The sequence below is a fragment of the Hermetia illucens genome, chromosome 4 (assembly GCF_905115235.1).
Source record: "Hermetia illucens chromosome 4, iHerIll2.2.curated.20191125, whole genome shotgun sequence".
NCBI classification, from domain to species: domain Eukaryota; kingdom Metazoa; phylum Arthropoda; class Insecta; order Diptera; family Stratiomyidae; genus Hermetia; species Hermetia illucens.
The window spans coordinates 97,345,775-97,367,443 of NC_051852.1; the positions used below are offsets into that span (position 1 = coordinate 97,345,775).

Consider the following 21,669-nt stretch of genomic DNA (forward strand, 5'->3'; position numbering starts at 1 on the left):
GAAATTAATGCTGTTTCCCATATTTGTTAATTTAAAGTTATGATTTGAAATTTCAATTGTGATGTGTTAGAATCACTTGATGATATATTAGAATAACTTATTAATATCAATTAAATTAAATTATTCTGTTTCTGGACTACTGGAAATACTTGAGCAAACTTTAAAAAAATATCTGTCACTGCAGGCAACATAAGATCATGAAATGACAAGTCCGCAAGTACAAGAATTTGGACGCCCGCCCTGCTTGTCACTTTGACAGCGTGGGGATGGAAGTGGTTATTCTCTAATTTTGATTTAAAACTTAATTTGGTCGATTTTGAAGAGTATATAAGTGAAAATAAAGCTAGAAACACTCAAAGTGCGAATTTCTATCAAGTGGTAAGGTCGAACATTTTGAGTTTGCTCTCATAGTCAACACCACGAATTTTTCCTCCTTTGTTGACGTTGCCATTTTTAACTTCTTCGGAACGAAAACGATTTTTTCAAGCCCTTTTTATCTCAATTGAAGCTTGGCTGAATTTTAGACCATGTCCGATTCGGAGGCGAGTAATATGTCGGATAGCGGGTCCGATGTCGGGAGCATGGGATCAAATCGGTCGCAGCACAGTGCCCGGTAAGTGGCATCTGCTTATTGATTTTTTCAATATGGAAGTCTAACGACGTCGCTTTATACTTTATTCGCAGATCCAGATCATCCCGGTCGGCGTCGAGGTCGGTGTCGAGATCGCGTTCTCGCTCTCGGTCGCCGTCTAGATCGCGTTCACGATCGGCGTCCGCTGGGTCCGGCTCGGGGTCGGATGTAGAGCGTGTGCGCAACAGAGGTCGGAAAAGGGGTCGTAGTCGCAGCAGATCCGACGAGGAGGAAGTCGACGAGGAACAAGAACCTGAGGATGGTGAAGACTTGGATTCTGAATACGATGAAGAGGACGAGGACGAAGACGGCGGACGACCAAAGAAGAAGAAAAAGAAGGAACGCTTCGGAGGATTCATCATTGATGAAGCTGAAGTAGACGACGAAGTGGAAGAAGATGAAGAATGGGAGGACGGAGCAAACGAGATTGGAATCGTTGGTAACGAAATTGACGAATTGGGACCCACCGCTCGTGATATTGAAATCAAACGACGGGGAACTAACCTCTGGGAGTAAGTTTGGAATTGTTGTCTCTCTCTCATCTCTAACATTTCATCTTTACAGCACTGCGAAGGAAGATGAAATCGAGGAATATCTGCGGAAGAAATATGCAGACGCGTCGATTGTCAGGAAACACTTTGGCGATGGTGGGGAGGAAATGTCGGATGAAATCACGCAGCAAACATTGTTGCCCGGAATCAAGGATCCAAACTTGTGGATGGTCAAATGCCGTATCGGCGAAGAAAAAGCTACTTGCCTTCTCCTGATGAGGAAGTTCCTAACTTACCTCAACACCGATGAGCCGCTTCAAATCAAAGCGGTGGTCGCACCAGAAGGGGTCAAAGGTTACATCTATGTAGAAGCGTACAAGCAAACCCATGTGAAGGCCGCAATTGCGAATGTGGGCAACCTGCGGATGGGGCAATGGAAGCAGGAGATGGTGCCCATCAAGGAAATGACAGACGTGCTGAAGGTAGTGAAGGAGCAAGCCGGGCTTAAGCCAAAACAATGGGTCCGATTGAAGCGGGGTCTTTACAAGGATGATATAGCACAAGTAGACTATGTGGACTTGGCGCAGAATCAAGTACACTTGAAGCTTCTTCCGCGTATTGACTATACAAGAATGCGCGGTGCATTGAGAACAACGCAATCAGATTCTGACGATGCAAAGCGCAAGAAGAAACGACGACCGCCCGCAAAACCATTCGATCCTGAAGCGATTCGGGCGATCGGCGGTGAAGTTACCTCTGATGGTGATTTCCTTATCTTCGAAGGAAACAGATATTCTAGGAAGGGCTTCCTCTACAAGAACTTCACCATGTCGGCTATCCTCGCGGAAGGCGTTCGGCCAACGCTTTCTGAATTGGAAAGATTCGAAGAGCAGCCCGAGGAAATCAACATCGAACTCGCCGTTGCTAGCAAAGACGACCCCGCAACTTCCCATTCCTTCTCTATGGGTGATAACGTGGAGGTTTGCGTCGGAGACTTGGAGAACTTGCAAGCGAAAATCATTGCAATTGACGGGGGCATGATCACGGTCATGCCCAAACACGAGGACTTGAAGGATCCTCTCATCTTCAAAGCGAATGAATTGAGAAAGTACTTCAAAACTGGTGATCACGCTAAAGTTCTCGCGGGACGATATGAGGGCGAAACTGGTCTTATTGTACGTGTTGAGCCGTCGAGGGTAGTCCTCGTTTCAGATTTAACGATGCACGAATTGGAGGTTTTGCCGAGGGACTTGCAATTGTGTTCCGATATGGCGACCGGTGTCGACTCACTGGGTCAGTTCCAGTGGGGAGATCTAGTTCAACTCGAGTAAGTAGAACTTCCTCATATTCAGTTTCTCGTAAAGTTGGAATGCTTCATGGCAAATTATGTTAATTTTTCGTATTTTCCTATTTACAGTGCTCAAAATGTTGGAGTAATTGTTCGTTTAGAACGAGAAAATTTCCATGTGCTTGGTATGCATGGGAAAGTTATCGAATGCAAGCCTACAGCTCTACAAAAACGGCGAGAGAATCGAAATACGATCGCTTTGGATGCTGATCAGAACCAGATTCGCCGTAAAGATATTGTTAAAGTAATGGAAGGCCCGCATGCGGTAAGTAATGAATTGGCTTATCATTTGTGCAAAACTAATGAAACCACAAAACAGGGTCGTCACGGTGAAATCAAACATCTCTACCGGAACCTTGCGTTCTTGCATTGCCGCATGTACACGGAAAATGGAGGTATTTTTGTATGTAAAACGCGCCACTTGCAACTTGCCGGCGGAAACAAAAATCCAGCCAACAGCTTAGGACCGCTCGGTGGATTTGGGTTCATGTCGCCGAGGATACAGTCGCCCATGCATCCTTCCGGTGGAAGAGGAGGTCGTGGCGGAGGTGGCGGCCGGGGTGGACGTGGTGGATTACGTGTCACAAGAGATCGCGAAATACTTGGCAAAACTATCAAAATCAGTGGCGGTCCGTATAAGGGTGCTGTTGGCATTGTCAAGGACGCCACGGAAAGCACGGCTCGAGTTGAATTGCACACTTCGTGCCAAACTATTTCGGTCGATCGAAATCACATTGCTGTTGTCGGGGTTCCTGGAAGGGAAGGTGGCAGCGTATCGACATACGGAAGGACACCTGGACGCACACCGAACTATGGATCTCAAACTCCAATCTACAGTGGCTCCAAGACTCCGCTCATTGGCAGTCAGACTCCACAATGGGACGATGGTCATCGTACTCCGCATCATGTCTCGATGACCCCATCGCACGATGGAAGCGCCACACCAAGGCACAGTGCATGGGATCCGAATGTTACGAATACTCCTGCCAGGAGCAACGATTTCGATTACAATATGGACGAAGCCAGCCCAAGTCCGGGCTACAATCCAAGTAAGTTGAACATGCGCTTTGGTCGGAAGCATCAATTAAATTATTTTTTTTCTCCCAGGCACACCAGGATATCAAATGAGTACTCCGTTTGCTCCGCACACACCGGGAACAATGTATGGCTCGGATCACAGCTTCAGTCCATACAACGCAAGTCCCAGTCCATCTCCATCGCCATATCCAGTTGGCTACATGGCTACGCCATCGCCATCTACCTACTCGCCCAATACTCCGGGCGGTGCACCGCAGTCGCCCTTCAACCCTCAAACGCCGGGTGCTAGCTTGGACTCAGCTCATATGGGTGATTGGTGTACAACTGACATCGAAGTTAAGATCCACACTCACGACGACGCCGATTTGGTTGGGCAGACTGGTATCATCCGCACAGTGAGCAATGGAGTTTGCTCTGTATTCCTGCGGCAAGAAGATCGCAGCGTTTCAGTTATTAGTGAGCATTTGGCACCGGTGACGCCGCAGGCAGACGATGATTTCAAAGTTATTTGTGGCGACGAGAGAGAGTCAATTGGTAAAGTGATTTCTGTATCCGGAAAAGACAGCTTCGTTAATTTACATGGAAAGCATTTGTTGATACCGACAAAGTTTTTATGCAAGATGAGGTCAGCCGACTAGTAAGTTGCCTGAATTTTTTATCTCTTCCTTGCTCTTATATCTTAGGACATTTAATGTTGTTGGTTACACACTTCCTTAGAGACATCTGCGTTTTCCTTTACTGTTTATTATCTTGATTCATTGTACTGAATGTCAAATAAAGCTATATTCCGCAGTAATTAAATAAATGGTTATTTCTTGTTGCTTTTTGCGGTAAAAGGTCTCCTCTTAGTGGGTGGATAGGTATCAGTGGCGCCTCCGAGGATCCCAACTATCGCTGCGGTGCACCATTGTGATGTCACAAAGTCCCCAAACACAATGACTGATGTGTCCAGAGTCCAGCGGCTCAGAGCCAGCCCGTAGCATTCATGAAGCAAAACAGCTTTCCCACCCTGCAGTTGAAGATGTATCTGGGGTCCGCAAAGGATAGTTTACTTGGGAAGGACGGTTTCTCCGCAGCTTCGGCAATACGAATTGTAGGATGTGCCGAGTCTGGTGGCATAGTTCCATTTATGTCAGGTCCTCATGCAGACTGTTGTAATCTTGCATGCATTTGCACGCGTCTGCCACAAGAGCTCTTGCGATTAAACCTTGTTATAAGCGAGCTAAATCATCCTTGATTGTTGTTATGCTTGGACCTCGGAACAACAATCGACAGGTTTCCCAGTATCGCCAATAGTTTCACTTGGAATACACTGGCGAATCCTGAGAAACTGTACCACTCGTCAACGCTGTGTGTATCTGAGAAAACAGCCGCACGGACTCCACAGACCAACTTTCACCTTTCGGCGAAGAACACTGTGTCATAACCTTGCACCACTCTCCCCTGGTTGGAAAGTCCATAGTAAAATTCCTTGTGAAGCTCGGCTTGTGTGTGGCGTATTCCGTGGGCCACGCGTAGAGCTCCCGAGGTACTTAGTCTAGGATGTTACTATGGCCGTAGGCCTTCGTTTTTCAATAAACGTACTCACGTAGTCTGACAGCACTGCCCGTAAAGTGTATTGGGTAAGTCCAACGCCAAGAGGTGTAGGAGTACATTGAGAGAGCCATCTCCGGAGACCCCACTTTCTAACAAAGATTCTCTAGCAGGCGGAGAAGGTTACACAGGCTCGATTTCGAATTCAACTTAGGATTTACATTGGCGGAACCAATCTTTGCTCTGACTGTAATTACGCGGTATTTTGTACGATTTTTGCTCATTTAATCACGGGAGCTCCGTTTTGGTTGGATTTATGTGGAGTTTGTATCTTCCAACCCACGGGCACAACTTTCCAAACGCTTCTTGCATAATTTCACATATAACGGCGGGAAAAACTCCTGATAATAATATCATCAAGTCGTTGGCATACTCCACCACCTTTACCCCGCTCCTGCCCAATGTGCGTAGAATTTCGAGAGTATATTGTTTGCACCTACATAATCATCTCGAAAAAAGTGGTATTTGTGGCTTCGCCCTTGAGACTTGAGAGCGGCGTTCTCTCCATAATCCATATCAAGTGAATGTCTAGGACGAGCTCTAGTGTCTTCAACACAAAAGAGGTGAGACTGATAGGCCGAAAGTGCTTCGCGGACCAATGGCCATGCCTGCCCGATTTCGGTATGAACAGCAAGCTTCTCCAAGAGTGCGGTACATATCCTAAAGAGATGCAGCTCCGGTAAATTTCGACAAGCCATTGGGCAGCTCTTGTTTGCTGCTTCTGTAGCATAATTGGCATAATGCCATCTGGTTCCGGATGTTTACTTGCAGAGAAGCTGTTTTTAGCCCAGCCAATTTGATCCTCGAGAATTACCGATTTGATAGTCTTACACGACTGGGGCAGCGTGCCCTTCAAGGTTTTGAATCACGGTCCTTCGCTGGCGGGGAAGTGCGTCTGAAATGCTTCTTGATTGCCTTGATGGCTGACTTGTGCCTCTTCAGACCGTCCTTGTATGGCTGCCAATATTTGTGTCACTAGCATATGTTGTAGACTTCCCTGGTCAGCTTCCTGAGGCTAGACAGATCTTCATTTCACCACGATGGGTACGTGACTTCAGTTCGTCAATCGTGCTAATCTTGTGAATTTGCTCAAGTGAGATTTGTTCCTCCAGTCGATCCTCCCGGGGTCTATGAGAGGGCTGGGAATTATCTGGGGTTATCTGTCCTACTGTCTGTTAGTAGGGTAGTATCAAGGACCAAGTTCTCCGAGTTGCAGAAATGTAAGGTTGGTGTACAGCCCCTGTTATATACCGATAGGTTTGCGTTCATAATAAAATCAATGAGAGGCTCACCTCTTCGGTTGTTTTCCGAGCGGTATCAGGCTGGCTTTCTTTGTTGCAAAGGTGGGCGTCAAATATAATTCTTCTGAAACTCAGATACGGACACCGAAAAGTGTGCAGGCTCTGCTTGGCGGAGATACATGTACTAGGTCGGTCCCCATCAGTGTCTCTTGTGGCGTGGAATAATTCGTAATATTTGCTTAGAAGCTCTTTGATGGTTCGATCTCTTCTGATCCAGGGCTCCTGTATTAGTGCAACGGCGATGTCTTCAGATTAGTTGAAGTACACTTCGAATGCTGCAGATTTATATAAGCTACTCGCAGGATGATCTGCTTCCGTAAGGGATTCGTCAGTCCTCGTTGGATCATCGATCTTCATATACTTCAAATTCTAAGATAGAGGCATCGACTGGATCTAGATCGTTGTCTAGTTTCGCAAAGGAGAACACTTTCAATTTTACGTTTAACTTATTGTAACTATCACAAATTGAGTACTTAGGATAAAGTGATGACAACAAAATTTTATCCTGGTGAAATTAGGATTCATTTTTTCATAAGAAAATTAGTACATTATGTATGTTAAAATCTAGAGAAATGGGAAAAACAGCAACATTTTGAGGGAGAAAAACGAAATTTTTGCATTTGGACTAGGCTGGCCCTGACCAATGTGTAAGCCCGATAAAAGCAGCAGGATCACTCTTAAGACCATTTGACATAAACAACGGTCTACGACAAGGTGATGCCCTATCATGCGCCCTCTTTAACCTGGCCCTGAAGAAAGTGATCCGTGATGCTAGGTAAATGCAAGAGGTACGATCCTCTTTAAGCCCACCCAACTACTGGCCTATGTTGACTATAACGACATCATGGGAAGAACCACCCGAAACGTACAAACTGCCTTCATCCAGATCGAGCAGGCGGCGATTGGCGCGAGATCTTAGGCTGTACATCAATGAAGGCAAGACAAAGTATATGGAGGTAACGTCAGCACCGAAAACCAACCAACCAACAACATCAAACCGCACTGGTCAAACGGGAAGAATAAAGATAGGAGAATACAACTTTGAGACCGTTGATAATTTCTCCTATCTAGGATCGAAAATCACAACTGATAAAAGCTACGATGATGAAATCCGTGGACGGTTGTTGTCAACCAACATAGCCTATTTCAGCTTACAAAGAATGTTCCACTGGAAACGTCTCACCATAGGGTCAAAGCTCTTACTGTACAAGACTATGATCTTGCCAGTCATCATGTATTCCTTGGAGACTTGGGTTCTTAGCAAGAAGGATTGCGAACTCTTGGCCGCATTCGAGAGATGAATCCTCCAAAGTAGTCTACATAACGACGAAATCTATGAGCGATATCATGACCGTCAGGTTGTGGATAAAATCCGGCTCAATATGTTACGGTGGGCGGGTCACTTTATCCGTATGGATGAGGATGATCCAGCCTGGAAAGTCTATAAGGGCAATATCTATGAAAAAGAAGACGAAGCAAACCCTGCCTAAGATGGAGCGATGGTGTAGGTCAGGACGCCAGACAGCTTTTAGGAATATCGAATTGGTGGACATCGGCGCAAAACTGGGATGTCTGGAGTTCCTTATTACTTATTATTACTCTATTTCTAGACCAAGGTCCTAGCTATAATTTAACATTTATTTCGTTGCTCTATGGTTGTTTTTGAGTTATTATGATTTTTTTTCTTATAAATTAAAATGAATTACTTCATATTTTTTACTTAAAATTGCATGAGGAATCGCCTGGCATAGAATTAGCCCAGTAGTTTTGAAACGCCCTGTACAGATCATTACAGAAGGAAAAACGTATCAGGACTAGAATAGTAGACGAATTCAAGATACTTAACAGTGGCAAGAGAGCAACAAGACACGGGGAAAAAGATAATTTAAGAGGTCAGAGGGAAACCAAGATATTAAGGCATTGGTTATATTGGGCAAAGAGAACTTGGAGAACAAGATAAAAGATTAGATATTGTCTTCTATTTATAGTTAAGTATAAAATTGATAGACCAGTAGCTTATTCCAAACTACAATTTTATTTTATAATGTATATATATATTTCGGGAGCAACTTACCCCCTTCATCAGTGCAAAGCTACTGAAAACAATTGCGATTATACGGTTCTATTTAATCTTTTAACAAAAAGAAACAACATTAAATTATGAACTTAATTACCTGTTAATTACCGCGGCGAGTCTTATTAATTCTAATCTGTGTTTAATAACCGTGTCGCGTTTTCTCTCAAAATTTCTAGACTTTCCCAAGGGTCCAAGGTTGTCGTTCGGTTTGTATGACGCAAGAGTTCAAGATTTTCGCGTTGAATGGTATGGGCTTCCTCGAAGATAAAAGATCAACTAATTCATGAAATGTGTAGACAAGTCAACGAGGAATTCTAATCAATTCCAGGAGACAACAAACTGGAATATTATCTAGGATCACATTGCTTCCAAAGATCCATACACTAGGTAAGGAGATGAGGTAAATTATCTGCGCGGAAATATTTTCAGCACAATCAAATAGCCAAATGGTTAATTGAACGAATTCTGGTTAAGTGAACGTCTTGCGCTCAGTATCTTACGTTGATACTTCACACAAAAAGGGAAGGCTTTAGTAGAAAATTAGCCACACCAGCAGAGGTGTATACAATTGAAAGGTAAAGGAATATGATACGTAGAGGTGAATATTATAAGCTGTGGAAAGGAACTCCCATATTTAACTTCCTTCCTCCATTCATCACCGAAACCTTCAGGGCCAAACTGAAAATAGACTTCAATGCGTCGGATGGCAAGATTTTGGAGGAGATATATAAGAATCACTTTTTCGCCATTATAAAAACAAAACAACAGTTCAAAAGGAGAATAGCATTCAATTTTAATTATAAATTTATCGCTGAAAGGCGAGATCTGGAAATATGGTTTGACCTCTTTTTAATAGTAGAAACAGCCAGCTCAATCTGAAGCAATCAAGGACCGTTGTAATAAAGTGTGCATCGAAAAGCCTAGAAGAAAGGATGAAATTAGTCTTGACGAGCAATTGAACCGTTGCATATCGCTATGGCAAACTACATGATTTCCAAGGAGGATGCAAAATTGGTGTAGGACGCGAAGGATGGCTCTCTTGACCGAATGATAGCTTCCTTCAAAGTGGCACATCCCCACGACTTCATCCTGCTTTCAAGTTCGATGCTCAGATATCCTGATTCCACTCTCCTGCCGCTCGCAGGCCTACGAAGTTCAACTTTTGTAAGGCGAACTTCAAAGGTCTGAACTCAGCCCTGGCGGCAATCAACTGGGTCCTCCTCCTCTCTTCATTTACGTGTGGCCAAGCACTCAACATCTTCTATACGTCTGGTTCACCACTGAAGTCCACAAAAAACTACGTCACTTTGAGGAAGAAGTTCCTGTCTTCTAGAACCTACGCTGATATAGTTTTTTCAAATCTCTACGTTCCTCGGTTAAATCCTTAATACGTATATCCAGAAACGAATATTTTACCAGTGTCGAAGACTCACTAAAGTGTGGAAACCTCAAACCTTTCTGCTCCCACATTCGCAACTCCCGCTGCCCTGCCCAGTTATTCACTCAGTCCATTAAATTCTTTGGCTCCTCAGCTAACTCCCCCCAACTATCTTGTTATTTACTCTGCCCCTAATTTTCCTCAGTCTATGTTCCCCCTTTTTTCTCCGAAACCCTCCCGATAGTGGATATAGCCTGCCCCGCATCGGCTACCATTCCCATTCATTGGCAAACTTAATGCCAACGTGGCACCTGGCTACGATGTCCATCTCTCTTCCCCTATCTCTTATTTTCAACAAAAGCCTCGAAGAGAATCATTTTCCCGGTTTATGGAAAGAGGTTCTCATTATTCCCATACACAAAAGTGGCGATCGTACGCTTGCCGAGAATTACCGTCCCATTTCCCTCCTCTCCTCCTGTTCCAAAATCTTAAAAAGATATGTCAGCGACTGATTATTCGCTAACTTTGGCAACCACATAGTGAAAGAGCAACATGACTTTGTTAAGCGTAGGTCCACTGCCTCCAACCTGGATGACTTTATCGACTTTGTTGCCAAATATCTAAATTCACAGCAAGAAGTACATACCATTTACACTGATTTCGCTAAAGCCTTCGACACTGTAAATTAGAAGATACTTCTATCCAAACTTTCGTCTCTAAGCGTTCCCATACTACTTGTTTTATGGCTTGCCTCTTACCTTTCCAACCGATCCTGTCGCGTCTCTTTTGGCGGTTGCACTTCCTGCTCCTTCTCCTCCTCCTCTGGCGTCCCACAGGGATCTATTCTGGGCCCTTTGTTATTTTTATTTTTTATTGACGACCGAGCGGTTTTCCGCTATATCGTCGCCTATTGACTGTTTATCTCTTCAATCTAACCTAGACACTCTGGTTCGTTGGTGCTCGACTAATGGTTTAGCGCTAAACGTGAGGAATAAACTCGAGTATTGCTCTGTGATCTGGTCACCCTCCCGTAACTGTGATTGTCTTGCCCTTGAAAATGTGCAACGTAAATTCATCCGCTCCCTCTTCTTTAAGAAAAGCTTCCTTCGTGTGGACTACCCCTCCCGCCTCTGCTTTCTGAACCTTCCCTTCCTACAATACCGTAGATCCTATATGGATCTGCGCGCATTTTTTAAACTTTTCTCCGGTCTGATGGTCTGCTCCGCCGCTAACGATATCAGCTGCCTTCCTGTGTCTTATAACACACGTAACGCAGATAGCTCGAAGTCTACTTTCACTCCCCGATTCCTATGTTTCGCCGAAATTACAACGCACAATAGCTTGGCCTTTTTAACTTCTCTACTTTTAGTAGTTTTAAGCATAGGATAAGATTATTACTTTCTCCTCTTCCCGAGGACAATAAGTAATTGGAGTTTACTCTGTTTGTTGCCCGTTAAATTAAATAAATAAATAAGGCACTGACGAGTCACGTTTTCACTCAGACGATCCTAGATTTTTTTCTCATTCAAATTTTAGCACTGAAAAAGTCTTTTCGTCGAAATAAGTGTATTTTCAGAAAAAAAAATAATTTAGTAAAGATAACAAGTCGGGAAACCGGAAGCTGGACGCTTTAGGTACGAAATGTTTTGTGTATTTCTTAGTACATAGCACGTAATATATCCATATATTATGTGAGAGTATCCACTTTCGGGTGATATTGACATTCATAGTCTTCAATTTTCAAAGAAGCAACAAATTTGAGGTATTATAACTTTGTTAGTAATGGTGCAATTTTCACCAAACTTGGTAAGATCATGCTCTATATTATAGCCTATATCACTGCAAAATTTCATGGTACTAGGATGAACTTAAGGGGGGTTTCTAACCATTTACAAAAAATTGTAGTAATATACTATTATTAACTTTATTTAAACAGATATCGGCATGGAAGGTATTTCGGAGTCTAGGCACCATATAGTGGCAGCCTCCTGATTTTTTTCAGATTTTTCGGTTTGGTAGTTTCTGAGAATGGCCCCCTTAAAGAAGTGATCACTTTCAACCCCCGCGCTCCCCACTCTTCCAACGAATGTCAAAACTAAGATCGGCTTTCAAAAGTACTAATCGAGACCTTTATTTTGATACCCCACATAACTATATTTGATGAAAAAAAATTTTACACCCCCCTTTTGCATGTAATTCCCTGTATGCCTGAGCGTTCACAGTTCCCACCTTTCTACCAAATCTGGTGTCAATCGCTATAACCGTCTCCGAGAAAAATGCGTGCGACGGACAGATAGACAGACGGACAAACAGACACACAGTAAACCGATTTTGTGTAAACACAAAACCTTAAAAATGAAAAATTTTAATACATACAGCGCCGAATGTATCAATCTAATACAAATTGAGTTTAAATGTTGAGGCTGCATGTACAGATTTGATACATATTTGGTTTACAAGGGACGCCACATGTGTACTAATCCTTATTCAACATCATCTGTAAATTCCTCAACCGTATAGAGAAATAAGAAACACTCCTGGCGTGGTATGTGACCTTCTCAAAAAAGACTAGCCTTAAGGGGTAGACCTGTTTTTTAGGCTTAGCGCTATAGGTGTTAATTTTAATTTAATTTTTGCTTGTTCCTTATACTTTAATGGTAGTATGGTAATGGAAGCTATTATTATAAATTTGAATGCATTCAGCTTAATAGTGTATTACTTTATAAACCAAATAAAATTCATCAACTCGATGGAAATCCACCAGTTTTGAGCTTCATTAGTTCCTAATACTTTTCAATCCAACGTGCAGTCAATAGTCTAAATTATTTTGGTTTGATTGAACATTTGACACCATCAGTAACTTTGCACTATTTCGATGTACAGGAAAGTAGATATTTTGAACAATGTTTTCCTTGCCTGGTTCAATACTACATCATGGTTTATGCCTATGCTAACCCCACACAATCCGCTTGGATTTGTTTGTCCATCCCTGAATGTCACCGTGACAGTGTCAGGTGAATCTTTTATCATTGGCGTGTTTTCCTTTTTTGCTGTGCCGTCTTGATAACAAAATTCCGAGTCGTGACACGGTTGCAGAGCGATGCTGTGCATGTGTGTTTATCGAAATTCTCGATAAATCAACGAGAGTGGAAACTACTTCTGAAAGATGTAAAAGAAAGAGAGAAATTAAAAGTAAACAGAAGCGGCAAGGGTGGAGCAGTTGTGAATAAAATTCGAGAGGGACACGTTATTACTTTATAGTAATTGGCCTAACTTCTAGGTAAGTGAAATCACACTTTCAAATAAATTTGATGATCCGAGTAACAGGGATGACACACAAATCCCATGAAAGCTGTTGCTCCTGAAGTTGAGTAGAAAAGTTGGGGTTTCCCGGCGTATCTTTATAAGGCCTTAATCATGTTGTTTACATTATGCACTTACGTAAGTTTTTACATCGAACTGACAATGCTGATTGTATTGCAGAGGAAACGCTAGATGAGCTAATTATTTTCCCTTAGACTACAACATATGGCACTTATTGTGAGGAGAATATGCTTAAGTTTCTGTAAACTCACATCTATCAATCAACCATGCAGATAGCATAAAAGGAGGACGTGATCCCTTCTTTCCGCTTATAATCTTTTTACTGCACCCTCTGCTAGCGAAACGCGAACATCGCCTCGGGTAGGGACTGACCTCAGGCCTACGACAACGCTATCGGCTCGGTTTCCTCAACTCGAGCGGGAATTCCAACGATATAAGTTGCACATTCTGGGCCTAAGCGAAGCAAGCTGGTGGGACTCTGGAGAACACTTCTTTCCTTCTTGCCCCATGTGCTTTTGTATTGGAGAAGCCAAGTGGGAGCAGCAGTGCCTTATGGAGCAAGTCTGTGCGCGGAGTGAAAAATATGCGAAAAAAAGGGCCCGGGGTAAAAATGATACGGGTCTGGGGAGAAATGCGGGCCATTTGTTTCCATTTTTTGTTGAAATATTCATTCTGGGTCCCCAAACAACACCGGGCCCGAGGAGAATTCGCAATCAGCAGTACATTTAAAAGTTGTCTCCTGAATGTGCGTAACAAAAAGGCGCTAACATCTGATGGTCGCTTGTCTTCGCTTGCGTGTTGCGTCCGCCACTTCTCGCAGGGTTGGAGAGCTGCGACCTTTCGAGTTTAACATCGATCCCTTGTATGATTCAGCTGTCCCCCGATAGTGGGAGAGCTACATTGCTGATTGGATGGCAGATATACCGAGTAACCCACCTGAAAATCGTCGCCATCAAAAATACTCTTTTTCTTGGGTGCTGCGCAGGCGTCATAAGATCTGGCTGACTACGCAATCGTGGAAGCGGGTCGATTACCCATTGCGAGTGATGGCGGGCGTGGATATGGATGGAATGGCTAGTCAGCGCAACATGCGGATAAAGACTGCTCCTCCAAACAGAAGAGAAATCATCTCGGCCATCAATACACTCAGACGGAGTAAATTCGCTGGGCTTGACGGCCTTTTCGCAGAGTTATTCGTTGCTGCATCTGCCGTTTCTCCAGATCTGCTAAGTCCACTCGTATGGAAATGCTAGTTATAATCAGAGCGACATGATTGCGGAACATATTGCGTGCTGCACGGAGGTAAAATCTCGGAGGAGTTTGAGGTGAAAGCCGAGTCCGCTAGGATTGCGTCTTATCACCGATATTATTTCTTCTTGTTATCGGTGGCGTTCTTCATGCTGCCTTGTCGAGAGGAGAGAAGAGTTCAATGAACTATGTGATCGCTACGCTGATGATATTTGTTTGGTCTCTCAGCGCGTCATGGACCTTGGCGAAATAGCTCTGGATTGTGAAAGTGAGGGTAGTAGAGTTGGATTGAACAACAAAACCAAGCCTCCCCGTCTGATAGGTTTTCCTATTTACAATAATGGACAGTGCATCGAAGGCGCGATGAACTTATATATCTAGGAAGTGCTATTTCCGCCGACTTTGGTACCGAACTGGATGTCATTCGACGGATTAACAGCGCTGCCGTGTCTAAAATTGAATCGAAATGCAGTTATCTCTACACCAAGATTAAGTTGAGACTGTTCTTGCTAGTGTCCTTCCTATACTACTACTTTAGGGAAGTAGCACATTTGAAGTGACAGCCCACTGTTACTGAAGGGCGCCAAGCCTTTGTCAGCACTTGTCCGCGTCGTATCATTGGGGTACGACTGAAATTATTTCAAACAAAGAAATTGGTCAGCAAACAGGCGAGCAAGCACATCATTGCGCTATCACTGTCGGTTCATTGAAATTCAGTTTTTTCCAGTTGTGCGGAGAAGCCTACCCCCTTTTAACTGGTCCATGTCACGCTTGCCTAGGGCGTTCTTTTACGGAATTGTGTCGGAATAATGTACCCCAATGGCACGGAGAAAACAATTGTTAACACGCTGCCTACGGGCGCCGTATATAGTGTTGAAAGCCTCTTCTTAGACGCTTTCGTCGCATACACTACGGCCTATTCCTACGCACTTTTTTGGATAGAAAACGTTTGCATCACAATAGGCATTTGTGTTTTTGTCTTATGTGGCAGGGACTTGTAAGATTACAAAGCAGCTATCTATGAGTTTTTTTTTAATTGAAAACCTTATTAAAATAGTAACTATTTGATAACACTTAACTTCGTTTTAAGATACCGCTACGAAGATTTACGCTTAGCCTTGCCCGCAGTCAACGCGTTCAAGAAGATTTGGAGCCATCAAGTAACAGTGGTGGTCGCTTTCCATACGTTACTTCCATAAAGCAGTGTAAGGAGAATATTGGCTTGAAACAACCTCAGCTAGATTGGTGGTGCGGTATTCGCATTTCCAGATTTTAAATAAAATTTCCAAGGTCGATCCTAGCACTGTTAATATGTCTAGCGACATCGAGTGCGATGTTGGCATTGACCTCCAAATCCCGAGCATTTAGCGAAACCATTACCTAAATCTGCTTAAGACTTTCTCTGAGACTTTATTTTTTTGTGATGTGGTCACACTCTCTCACTCGCACTGCACCCACGGAATAAAGCTGTAAATATACAACGAAAGCAAACAATGAATCTACATTCTCGATGCAAAACATAATGTAGGAAATGCATAATCAGACTTAGATCTTACAGGTCTTTGTCAGAAGCAAATGAACCAGCTCAAAATATACCGGTATTGCTTCTGCGGCACTAATCATCCGGAAGGGAAAATCCATTGCGATACTGGAATTATTACTAAGGTCGAATATCTTAAGAATTTCTAGATGCGGAAAGGATTTGTTATTCAAAGTTGTTCGAAAAATTATTAGTTTCAAAAAAGAACACCGTACCTAGTGGAAAACAAAGTTATCCCTTAGGGCTATTTCGGCTTTCGAGAGAAGTACGGTACAATCGTTCAAGTTCACAGGATCGTCTCTGAGATAAGGAGTACACTGGAGAATAGGAAGTATTGCTCAGCGGTCTTCTCGAAGCTCTTCAATCCTATGGCAAGCGGCACACGTAAGTTGCAACACGTGGGTATTAGATCGTGGTCTCTTTCGAGGGTGCTATCAGCGCTTCTCCTCTCCAAACAACCAAATTATAACTAACAAATCTGCTGCTGATTTCACAGTATCAGTCTGATTGATCGTATGTTGTCGGCCAGTTGAAATCCAACTGACCGCATGGCAAGCTCTGTGCTCAAACAATGCGCCACCAATGACGAGGCTACGGTGACCTACGCCGCGTTTTCTCAGCATATGCCTGGTCAAGGTGACCAGAGGTGGCATTTCTCCACGATTACAATATCATACTTAGGAGGCTTCAGATTCAGTCTGCTGTGTCCGAAATCGTCTCTCAAGTAATGATGACGCGCCTCGGGGTGCGCGTAAGCTTCAAGCTTACTTCCTTCCGCAAAAAGGGGAGGGAATGCTCTCTTCATCTAACTTAAATTTAGGCAGCTAGCATTCTTGGGGGCCCTCGATATCGTTTTCGAGGAGTGTACGCACTTTCCAGAAAACAACTCCTGTCCTGATACAATAGTTAAACCTCTACTGGTGAGTCCCTGTCCTGATACAATAGCTAAACCTCTACTGGCGAATCCCTGGTTATCTTCAGCATGGATAATGTCGCGGTAGCAAAGCTTCGAAATCTGTAGTTTGTTAGTCCATCTATCCCTTTTAGTCACCTTTTACGACAAGTAGAGAATACTTTTAGTGAATTCTTAATCCCCATATCACAGGGTAGTCATTAGCTGAGTGGGGTAAAGATGCAATACAATAATAGCGAATACTATTAAGAAGTCCCCCTAAGCCACCTCAGTGTGGCGTGGCCATTCAGTCGCGACTTTTTTCTCATTCTCTCTTAAATGGGCTTGGATCGGCGAAGTTTTAGGGTCAGGTTAAAAAGAATGCATGGTAGACCATTGCTCGAATGTGCCCGTACGCTCGCAAATAAGATTTTCCTCTTTATTTTGGCAGTATTGAGGTGTATACGGTTTCATTCTGCTAACTTGTTGGTAAAACTTCTAGCCCTGATGCGGTTTTTTCCTGCACTTTTCGAATTTACAAATTTATTGGTTTCGCTAGGCTTGCTTATATGGTCTGTGAAGTCACTTCTTTATTCCACGGAGTTCGTGCCTAAGTTTTCGTGCGTACACTATCTTCAAGATTGCTACATTGCTCGGTAAGAAATATTCTTCCGTTGCTTCGTTGTTAGCTTACAATCATCGTCAAAGTAGTCGTTCTGATTTTTTTTTGGTTTCGGGGCTAAATATACTGCTGGCTGTGCCAAAGATAATGTTTTTCAGATTGTTATGAGGGTCATTTGTTGATGCAGTTATTGCCGCATTAGTTTCCCCGTGTGGGTGATACGGAGGGCTATTTTATGGATCGCTTCGGTGTTTATCCTCACTTGATTATCAGGGGGGTTTTGGTATTATCCAAGCAGGTCAACTAGACGGCGAACCAGGTAAAGAGTGGATTTCTTTGCGTGCAAAACATGTGCCTCTAAGGGGCTCACTAACTATTTGACTATTGCAATCTCTCATTGCTTTGAAGAAAGCATCCTTTTCCAAATCTATATCCTAATTTGTAAATGCATGAATATTCATAACACTGATGCTGTGCATAGTTGCACGCTCTTGTTTTCACATCTGATAAAAGCGGGTTTCATTTTTTAGCATAGTAGGAAACCTACTCCCATAGCAGCTATACTATTTGGTTTAATTGGCATATCCAGGAAACCGATCCCTGTCCAACGCATTTCTGGCAACGTCGTCGTGGGTGGACGGGATGTCCATTAATTGCTTAGTAGTTCTTGCTCTCTGTACAGAAAGTGCCCATTCCATGGGAAATTATGCGTGTGTTTCTCTTCGTTACCGGCTCTGACATGAGTCCAATCTAGTCCGAGCCTCCTTTCATGACTTCATGGCAATTCGTTTTTTCAGGTAGGGTTTTCAGTCTAACAAGAATTTTCAAACTGCGGCACCAGTCGGCACAGTTTCTCTCGCTTTTAGGGGTAGAAGACACATTTTCACCTTTTTCCGGGATACGATAATGGATGAAATAGTGAATCATCATAACATGCGGATCTGGCCATCAATATATATGGAAAAAATCAACGGTCCCGAAGTTTCCCTCTAGAATTGTCTCTTGCAACTTCTGCTGTTTCTGCAGAGCAGCTCCGTCAGCTTATTCGAAAATTATATAACCAACTACAAGTGTACTCAGAGTGACATATAAGGGCGATGCACAGAGGTAAAACTTCCGAGAAATTTGAAGTCCTAAGCAAAGTCCACTAGGGGTGGGTTCCATCGCCGATACCATTGTTGCCTTGTTTGCAAGATGAAGAGCTTCCTTTCGATTTAGAGAAAGAGGCAAGGAGGGTTGGATTGAAAATAAATGCAAATAGAACCAAGGTTTTCAATGAAACGGTTCATCACATTCTTCTTATCTGTACCAATATACAGTACATTGAAACGTCAATCCATTTATATCTGGGTAGCGCCCTTTTTGTCAAAGGTGGTATCGAAGTCACCTTTACTTGAGACTTTAACACAGCTAGATTTTCCTTTTCTGCTTTGTTAAAAATTTGAAAATGTGAAAATGCTCAGTTTGCGCCGCTGTTACTTGAAACCCGGAAGTCCCTGTCAAAGTAGGTAAGGCGACGTCGGGGCATGGACCAAATGCCCGTAAAGGTGTTGATTAGAAGTCAGAAGTCGCATTGGACGGGTAACACGTTGGGAAAAAGGGTGACAATTTCACTGACGTTTGTTCGTGTAATGGAATATTCTATCCCGGGATAGCTACCAGGGAGACACCATAGAAGAACGTGATGCAGAAGTTTTTAGGATAAGTGGTAGCTTTTCGGAAAGCCTTAAAAGGTTTTAAGTATGTTGGGAAGAATCGTGAATGATGGAGTGGATATATATGTGTTTACCTTGATTATCTTGATTAGTATTCGTTTCTATTGTTGCCTAATTTAAGAAGAATACGGATATCCCAGCCATTTTCGTTTTTAGGGCATTTAAAGATAAGCTTTCATATGAGTTCAAAAGCTATTGGAAATATTAATTTCATCTTTCATTGATTGTTCTCTCATTGCTTAAGGGTAACGATAAGTTTTCTTGGCTCATCTCTATAATCAAAAATATCAGTAGTATTACTTGCATATTAGGTAGATTCTTGACTGTAAACTTTCCTCACTTAAATGTTTTCTACATAGATTAGATATGACGCTGTACAGACCACGTGGAGCACTGGCCCGTGCAATTTTCGAAAAAGTGCACAATGATCAGTATTTAGATGGCTACGACACAAAACTGGTAAGCTTCCTAATATAATTATCCCTCAAAAATACTCATCTAAAATTCTAAACGATTTCAGTGGTATCAAGTCACAAAACCGTTACCAAACCATTTCCAATCCAAATTCATCGCACTACAATGTCCTGATGACATAACCATCGGCTGGTTGGAGAAGGCCAAATCATTATCAGCCAACCTTTGGTTACAAATCTGGCATGTGGTGGCTCGGATATTCCTTAGTATTTTTATGACTCAAACAGACGTCAACGGTCTACTGAAGCGGGGCTCAATGTTCATTCTTTCCGAAGTGCAGTTTTCACGGTTACTAACAGCTGGCGGCTTCGATTTGAAAAACTTCCGTAATTATGAAACTGTAAGTTAATAGAGATAGTGAGATGAAGTAGGAGAAGAAATTTTCTAACAGTCTTTCTATATAATCTTGACAGATAGATATGCTAGATATTGGTGCTGGTGACGGCGAAATTACGACGCGGCTGGCTAAATCTGTGATAGGAATGGGCTTAGATGTATACGTAAAAGTTTTTGCCACAGAAACAAGTTGGACAATGCGAGAGCGCCTGCAAAAGCAACAGTTCATGTGAGTCCTGAATTGCTTTTTAATCGTAAATAATTCCGAATTAGTTATAAAAATACGATTGATTTTATTTCCTACCTCCATTTATAGTGTACTGGAGAATATTCGAGATGTATGTAACATTCCTTTGGTGTCATGCTTGAACGTGTTAGACAGGTGCGTTGATCCGCATCAAATCCTGCAAGATATATACGATGTGTTAGCACCAAACGGGCGTGTGTTGATAGCGTTAGTCCTACCGTATGTTCACTACGTGGAGTTCAGTGAGTGTCCTGTTCTATTCAGCCATGTGCATTGAATTAATGGACTTCATACTGGATGTTTTTATTTACAGATACCTCACATTTACCCCTAAAACCATTAATGCCTCATTGGCCCGAAAAAGCTCGTCAATACTCATTCGAAGATGAGGCTACAATGTTTTTCGAAATGCTCGAACAATCTGGATTCCAAGTTGACGCTTGGACTAAAGCTCCGTATCTTTGTGAAGGAGATTTACGACAATCATTTTATTGGTTAGTTGATGTTGTGGTTGTGGCATCAAAAAGGTAAAATCTTATGTGCTAAATTTTAAGACGTATATAGTTTGTAAGCGAAAACAAAAGTAAAATATTTAATTGAATTTTACTATGAAATGGTAAGAAAATAACTATAGACTGTGAATTTGTTTTGTTCTATTGAATCATGAAAATTATAGTTAAAATAAAAAAATCGATGGTGTAATGACAAAATCTTTCAATTTTATTGTATTATGAATTGTTTCCGTCCGTTAATTTATGATACAGAGTTTGAGCAAACTTTCTTGACATAACCTTTTCTGGTCTCTTTCTTGTTTAATTATTTCCAGCACAGCCCTTGACTGCATTGCTCCAGATTGGTTGGTTGATTTCATCCTAATTTTCTTGATTTGCGTCTAAGCCAGGTTGAAGATATGTATAATGGCCGAGAGATTCAGGCTTTCTTAGATTGATTTAGACGTTCCTCAGATTGATTCACCTACTCAAAAATTGTAAACGGGAATGATTTCCGTTCCGCTTATCACATTTTGGGAGATTCACCAGGGGGTCAGTGGCGTGGCATCATTGGAAGCAAAGGAACCATTGTCTTGCTTAACTAAATAAAATATACCAACAAAATAATAACAGTAGTTTGGCAGAGCAAGATCAGAATAAAATGCTCTCATTGGGACACACATTCCTTGAAAGGCACTTTAAGGGAGTGTTCCCATGTGACGGTTGTTCGAAGCGTTTTTTGGAATTTTATTGTGAGAAAAGTCCTTAATATTTCTCAATGCGTTTTTTTTTAAGTTTTATTAACCTTTAAAATAAACTGCGCCACGCGGAGCAACTGTCTTCGCCCTTACGACTATACTTGTGCTGCGTCTCTTTATCGACTATAATCGAGTCAGTTGCCTGATGAGAATGTCAGTCAGCTT

General features: G+C 42.5%; 2 protein-coding genes across 3 annotated transcripts; both read left to right on the forward strand.

Annotated features, from left to right (window-relative positions):
• The first annotated feature begins 217 nt into the window (after positions 1-217).
• On the forward strand, positions 218-4,309 carry LOC119653900 (transcription elongation factor SPT5). Its single transcript, XM_038059035.1, has 7 exons — positions 218-378; positions 509-613; positions 685-1,143; positions 1,196-2,449; positions 2,540-2,735; positions 2,790-3,519; positions 3,578-4,309. Exons 2-7 carry the CDS (start codon positions 528-530, stop codon positions 4,144-4,146), a joined length of 3,294 nt encoding a protein of 1,097 aa, XP_037914963.1. The 5' UTR covers positions 218-378; positions 509-527; the 3' UTR covers positions 4,147-4,309.
• Positions 4,310-12,859: 8,550 nt separating this feature from the next.
• LOC119655882 (methyltransferase-like protein 9) lies at positions 12,860-20,959 on the forward strand. 2 transcript variants are annotated; one of them, XM_038062019.1, is made up of 6 exons: positions 12,860-13,137; positions 19,563-19,657; positions 19,719-20,012; positions 20,086-20,237; positions 20,325-20,497; positions 20,569-20,959. In XM_038062019.1, exons 2-6 carry the CDS (start codon positions 19,565-19,567, stop codon positions 20,784-20,786), a joined length of 930 nt encoding a protein of 309 aa, XP_037917947.1. In that variant the 5' UTR covers positions 12,860-13,137; positions 19,563-19,564; the 3' UTR covers positions 20,787-20,959. The 2 variants fall into 2 exon arrangements, with proteins under 2 accessions (XP_037917947.1, XP_037917946.1); XM_038062018.1 differs by having other exon boundaries at positions 12,861-13,137; positions 19,558-19,657.
• Positions 20,960-21,669: the final 710 nt, after the last annotated feature.